The following is a 6640-nucleotide window of genomic DNA, read 5'->3' on the forward strand; positions in this document are numbered from 1 at the left end:
GTAACTGACTCCCGTACCTTGATTCTCTGGTCGCGAGACCTTGTTCCTTCCTTTGTTAGGTTTTCTGATATTCCTTTCCCTTGTGGGATAAATATATTGGTGGCGACTCTGTTCATTTTTCGCGAGCGTGCGACAGTACCAATTGAAGTCGTAGAACTAAGGCTTTTAGTCATTTATTATCTCAGTCTTGCAATAATAAGATGGCTTATCCAATCGTTCAATTCTGATGCTAGGTGCCTCATTAGCCATTTGACTTTGAATATGGAAGACAGAGTAGTAAAAACATTGGCCAATTGATTCTCTTCCCTGAGGATACGTTTAAATGTAATTTTATCAAAGTATGGACTCAACTTCATGACATGTTCCTTCCTTGTAAGGAATCATATTCGTGTGACGAGTCTCTCAATATCCATTTATCTGGAAAATTATCAAGTCTGAGTCTCCATACACTTATAGATTCTTGATCTTTTAATCGATTATTGCTTCTAAACTGAAGTACATGCTTCATATTCTGCAACATTGTTGGTAGCATCAAAACAGATCCTTGCGGTGAATGGGATATGAAAAACCGAGGGAGACGTGATGACAGCTCCAACACCATGACCTAAAGCATTCGAGGCACCATCGAACACGAACGTCCATCCCGATCTTGGTTCAGGTCCTTCTTTCGGGCCTGGGGTTACACAGTCTTTAACCAACATGATATCTTCATCTAGAAATTCAAATTTCATTGGTTGGTAGTCATCCACTGGATGATGAGCAAGATAATGTGATAGTACACTATCTTTGATGGCTTTTGGATAACATACTAGATGTCATATTCTATTAAAATCATCTGCCATCGAGCGACCCTTCTTGTCAAAGCGGGCTTCTCAAAGATGTACTTGACAAGATCCATTTTTAAAATTAATAGGGTGGTGTGAGTCAACATATACTATCTTAGTCGTCGAGCAGCCCATGCTAGAGCGCATCAAGTTTTCTCGAGCAATGAATATCTTGTTTTACAGTCGGTAAACTTTTTGCTTAAGTAGTAAATTGCATGCTCTTTTCGCCCAGTCTCGTCATATTGTCCCAACACACAACCCATTAAATTCTAAACCACTATCAAATACAAAATCAAAGGTCTCCCAAGTACTGAAGGCATGGGGATTGGAGGCTCGTGTAAATATTCTTTGATTTTGTCGAAGGCTTGTTGACAATCATCGTTCCATTTCACATCTTGATCCTTCATTAACAACTTGAATATTGGTGGCTCACAAGTAGCTGTAAAATGAGAAATAAACTTGGCTATGTAGTTTAACCTTCCAAATAATCCATGAACCTCTTTCTCTTTTCTTGGCTCAGGCGTCTCTTGTATTTATTTTACCTTTGCACGATCGACCTCAATGCCTCGCTGACTTACTATGAAACCTAACAACTTGGCTAGATCATACTCCAAAGATGCACTTGTTTGGGTTTAGCCTCAATTGGTTACCTAGAGTCTGAGTTGTTCGAATGTAGATTGGTTAATTATTGACAAGTCCTATCCTTTTTAAATGGAACACCCAAATCACACAAAAAATAATGTGATCCCATATGTTGTATGCATGATTGTGAGGTTATTGTCCTAATGGATATATGCAGATGAATCTGAAGCATAAGTCAATTGTGATTGAAATTAATAGAGCAAATTTTAGGGTGCAACAACATTAAGAGATATGTTTGATACCTCAATGGCGCGTCCTTCTCATGACATTCCAATACGATCCAACTTAGAAAAGTCAAAAAGTCAAAAATCATATTTTACCAATAATATGTGTTCCATGTCTTCTATAACATGTTATTCAGATGATAATTTCCATATCTCATCCATAAATACATTGTCATGCAATGATGTTTTTAGTGGTTATGTGGTACAGATACATTCTTATACTATTAATTTATAGTTTGTTTCTTTGTTAAACATTTGTTACGTAAGATGATTGATTATATTTAACATCCACTATTGGTCAATGATTTTGCAAATGGTATCGTATGAAGGATTTGGCAAAATGACTTTACTAAAGACTGCTACACAATTGGTGTTGGTTGATGATTATTGGAATCAGTGAGATTGCATGTGTGAATTCGTTAGCAAACCATAAATGCACTTTATAATTGGTGGAGACTAAAGATGGTCATGTGAAGCTCGATGTCTACGTGTTGATACGAATGTCAAGTTATGGGTACTTGACACAATCAATAGTAAATATGTTTATTTAATAACCCTAATTTAATTACAAGAATATGGAAAATTGTACGAATTGTAATAACATTAAGAGACAGTGCCTCAATGGCGTGTCATTCTCATGACACTCCAATACGATTCAATTGGAAAAGTCAAGAAGTTTAAAATCATATTTTACCAATAGTGGGCGTTCTATATCTTCCATTACATATCATTCAGATGATAATTTCTGCATCTCATTCATAAAGACATTGTTATGAAATGATGTTGTCAGGGGTTATTCGGTACAAATACACTTTCATACTATTAATTTATTGTTTGTTTCTTTGTTAAACATTTTTTTATGTAAGATGATTGATTATATTTAACATCCACTATTGGTCAATGATTATACTTATGTTATCGTATGAAGGATTTGGTGAAATGACTCTACTAAAGACTTCTACAAAATATGTCTTGTTTGATGATTATTAGAATCAATGGGATTGCATATGTGACTTCGTTAGCGAGCCTTATATGAACTTTATAACTAGTGGAGACTACTGATGGTTATGCAAAGCTTGACGTCTACATGTCGGTACGATTATCAAACTAGTAGTATGTAAGGCAGTCAATAGTGTAAATGTATATTTCACTTTGAAGAATATCACAAATAAGATTAATTTAGTTGATAATATTTCGTTTATATATTGTTGTTAGTTTTTTAAGTACTATTTTTTTTAATTTAACTCCACAATCGTCAAATTTATTAATAAGAACTATTTTATTCATATCAATGTTGAATGTACAATGGTTGATTTCTGATGGATATCCTATTTATAAAAGGAGAGATAACAAGAATTTTATAGCATTAGTAATGAAAGGACAAATTCAAAATTTTATGATGAAATAAAAATGTATTACTATTATAGATATATGTCTCCATGTGAAACTTTATGAAATTTTTTTTATATAGATACAAGGAACCATCACTCAAAAGGCTAAACTTTCATCAAAAAGACGAACAACATATCATATTTAAACTTTACGAACACATTTATGATACGTTGTTGATAACCAATGAAAATAGTCAATCTACTCATTCGACATTAAATATTGTAAAAAAATTTTGAAATGCGTAAATAAATAACGTAAATATTAGGAAAATATATGAATTTTTGTGGGATGCAAGATGATAATAATAATAATAATAATAATAATAATAATAATAATAATAATAATAATAATAATAATAATAATTGCCCTTTAGAAGCACCCTATCATTTTGTATCGTTATCTTCTCAAGTATTGATATAACCCTAGCTCCATTTGCCTCTCACTCGCTTTCTTCTTTTTCTATTCATCTCATTTTCTTCTCTCTATCTATCTCCAAACCCTAATCCCAATTTTCCATTTTCACTCAAATTTCTCTTCATCAATCTCTCTCTCTCTAATCCTTTAATACCAGATCTCAAAATCTTCCTTTTCTTTCTCTCAATCAAATCAAATCACACAAAAGCTTCAATTTTTCTATAACCGCTTCACCTTTTTGAATATATAAAACTCGATTCAGTCACAAATTTTGATTTGAATCGACACCAACACAAGCGGCGCGGCGGTGAGTTTTTGACAATGGTCGGTGGTGGAAGCAGAAGGGACGATGGTTCGTTGGTAATTAACAACACCAACGTGTTTGCGGCGCTTGATACTTTGAAGAAGAAGAAGAAATCGGATAAGGAGAGGAAGAATAAGGGTTCCAAATCGGGGAAATTGGAATCTGAATCGCATTCGAAGGTGTTCTGGGCTCCGGCCCCATTGAATGCATCTTCGTGGGCTGATGTGGATGATGATGATGATTATTATGCCACCACTGCACCGCCTCAATCTATTTGGCCTGTTTCTGACCCACAACATAGTGAGGAAAAGACAGAAAATTTGGAGGTTTTTTTCTTAATGCCTTGTCACTCATTTTATGTCATTTATCGGTTTCGATTGTTTGGATTTGATATATTGGTTTTCTTGAATAAAATGAAATATTTGCTGTATTAATACAAATTTACTTGTGTTGTTTGTTTGTTTCTAGTTCCGATGTTAATTGGGATTTAGATGGCATTTTGTAGTGTTTTGTTACAATCAAAGACTGAAAGGGATGAAGTTCTTCATATTTATACTTTGTTTATGTAGAGTACTCAGGAAGCTCTATTTGAGATTTAGGTCTTTTTGCTGTCGTGTAAAGGCTTTTGAAATTTCGGTCTGTACATGGTTGCAACATTGATTGTGGTTGCCGCAGGGTGAATTAACCACAATTTGCTCTGTAAGATAATATCTGCTGATACCGGTTTGTTGTGGTCGTGGACCCTTTTTTTAAACCTTGAAGAAGTTTATGAAATTAAGTTGAAAGCAACATATAGATGCTTATTTGATGAGATTAATCCATATCAACTATTCTGAATATTTCTCTTTTTTGTTGTTGTTATGGTGTTTTATTTTTCTGATTACTTGATTATACCTATTCTTAGTAGGAGACTGTATTTGGTGAGGCTTGTGTTCCTTCTGGGTAATGTTATGCATATCTGTATCGTAAAGAATAGATGGTTGTTTGTATACTGTTTAGTCGTTTCTGAGGTCATATATTAGCAAATTAGAGATCCTTTAAATTGCATTAGTATCTTAGGAATGTCTAGCACAAGATTTTGTATACGATACATTTCAGTGATGGAACCAGCTAGCATTGCAAACAATGTTGTGGTAGCAGAATCATTGTTGAGTTCTATTTCATTATATTTATATTGTTGTTCGACGAGTCAGAAGTATATGTTTATAGTGATTTACCTCTGTGTTTGTTTGGTGTGGGTGTTGGTTGAATGGTTAGAAAACTCTTATGCTATTCTAGATTTGATAGTTTACAATTTTTAACAGGATACTGAGAGCGAGGAAGATATTTTTGATTATGGGGATGAGGAGGAGGAAGAGCAAGATCACGAACCAGAACCAGAGGATGCTGTGAAACCTGAACCTGAGCTCAAGAAGCAAGCTGAAGTTCCTGTGGTACCAAAGGAAGCAGAACGACAGCTCTCCAAAAAGGAAAGGAAGAAAAAGGAACTTGAAGAGCTTGAGGCTCTTTTAGCTGATTTTGGAGTCGCACCAAAAGAAAGTAATGATGGTCAAGGTCAAGATGAGTCGCAAGGTACATTATTTGCCGGATTGTTTGTATTTTACACAAGTTTAGTTTATTGACTGAACGACACCCGTGCCTCTGTTTTACACTATTGGCCTTCCCATTTTGGAGGTTTCCTGCTTATCTCACAGATTTTTTCCCTACTTTTGCTCTTGCAGGGTTTTTCGATTAACTATGTTGAGCTCAAGTTTTTTTTTATCTTTTTTTATTTTTGTATCAAAAAGAAGTAAAGTTTCTATGCGTATCTAGATGCAATCACTTGACGCAGATTATTGTTTTTGATTTGTTCAAATTGCAAATTTGTATTTGCAGGGGCACCTGAGGACAAAAAAGATGTTGAAGGGGATGTAAATGGAGAAAAGAAGGAAATAGCTGCGGAGTCAAAGACTGCCAAGAAGAAGAAAAAGAAGGAAAAAGCTTCCAAGGAGGTGAAAGAATCCAACGGTCAGCACAGCAATTCAGAAACAAACACTGGGCCTGATACGGCCGAAAATGCCGAGGAGGATCCATCTGTTGTTGATGTGAAAGAGCGTCTTAAGAAACTTGCTTCCATCAAGAAGAAGAAATCCAATAAAGAAGTGGATGGTGCTGCTAGAGCTGCTGCTCAAGAAGCTGCTGCAAGGAACGCGAGGCTTGCTGCAGCAAAGAAAAAAGAGAAGAACCATTATAACCAACAACCTGTGCGGTAAAAGAACCTTGCTCCTAAACATCTTATCTATACAGGAATTTGTATTTCTTGTCTATATGATGATGATGCCGAATAAATAGTTGAGCTTTAGGCTCTCGTGACCCTACCGTACTCCAGTAGACTTGATATACTGTTTATGCTTTTTTGGGTTAGTGTTGTTTAATTGTTATAGACTATTATATTTTGAGCACAGGATTTTATCTTTAAAAATTATATGAACGAACTCTGTTTTAAAAATTATATGGGACTATGTTGTTGTGCACTCGTTCTTATGTCGTGGCTGATCAATTACTGCTGGTGCGGATAAGTGTTTACTCTTGAAAGTGTTGTGTTGTTTCTATGAAGATTGGAGAAATCATAGCTACCTGGTGGGACGAAGTTTTCTGTTCTTTTTCCTATTTTTGCTATATTTTCAAGGCTTCGAGATGGCAAAAGCTTGTACAACCAGCTTTTTGCTGATTGAGAAAAATGTCCCACGAAATCTATCTATTATTCTCTGCTCATTACCACTTGATACCCCCAAAACAAAAGCCATCATATGAGGGGAAAAAGGCAAGCCTAGATGGCTTTTATAAAAGTACCTCCACCT

The 6640-nt window shown here is 35.1% G+C and overlaps 1 protein-coding gene across 1 annotated transcript; it reads left to right on the top strand.

The window, feature by feature from the left end:
- The first annotated feature begins 3484 nt into the window (after positions 1 to 3484).
- On the top strand, positions 3485 to 6313 carry LOC131660547 (uncharacterized). Its single transcript, XM_058929799.1, has 3 exons — positions 3485 to 4126; positions 5105 to 5372; positions 5676 to 6313. The coding sequence occupies exons 1-3, from the start codon at positions 3818 to 3820 to the stop codon at positions 6050 to 6052; spliced, it is 954 nt and encodes a 317-aa protein (XP_058785782.1). The 5' UTR covers positions 3485 to 3817; the 3' UTR covers positions 6053 to 6313.
- The last annotated feature ends 327 nt before the right edge of the window (positions 6314 to 6640 follow it).

This window comes from Vicia villosa, linkage group LG3 (genome assembly GCF_029867415.1).
Source record: "Vicia villosa cultivar HV-30 ecotype Madison, WI linkage group LG3, Vvil1.0, whole genome shotgun sequence".
Classification (NCBI taxonomy): domain Eukaryota; kingdom Viridiplantae; phylum Streptophyta; class Magnoliopsida; order Fabales; family Fabaceae; genus Vicia; species Vicia villosa.

What these genes read in the sequence shown, in the direction of transcription:
- LOC131660547 (XM_058929799.1), top strand. Translation starts at nt 3,818, where the DNA reads ATGGTCGGTGGTGGAAGCAGAAGGGACGATGGTTCGTTGGTAATTAAC. An exon ending in AAAAGACAGAAAATTTGGAG is followed by an intron (nt 4,127 to 5,104) that starts GTTTTTTTCTTA and finishes AATTTTTAACAG; the next exon opens with GATACTGAGAGCGAGGAAGA. An exon ending in AGGTCAAGATGAGTCGCAAG is followed by an intron (nt 5,373 to 5,675) that starts GTACATTATTTG and finishes TTGTATTTGCAG; the next exon opens with GGGCACCTGAGGACAAAAAA.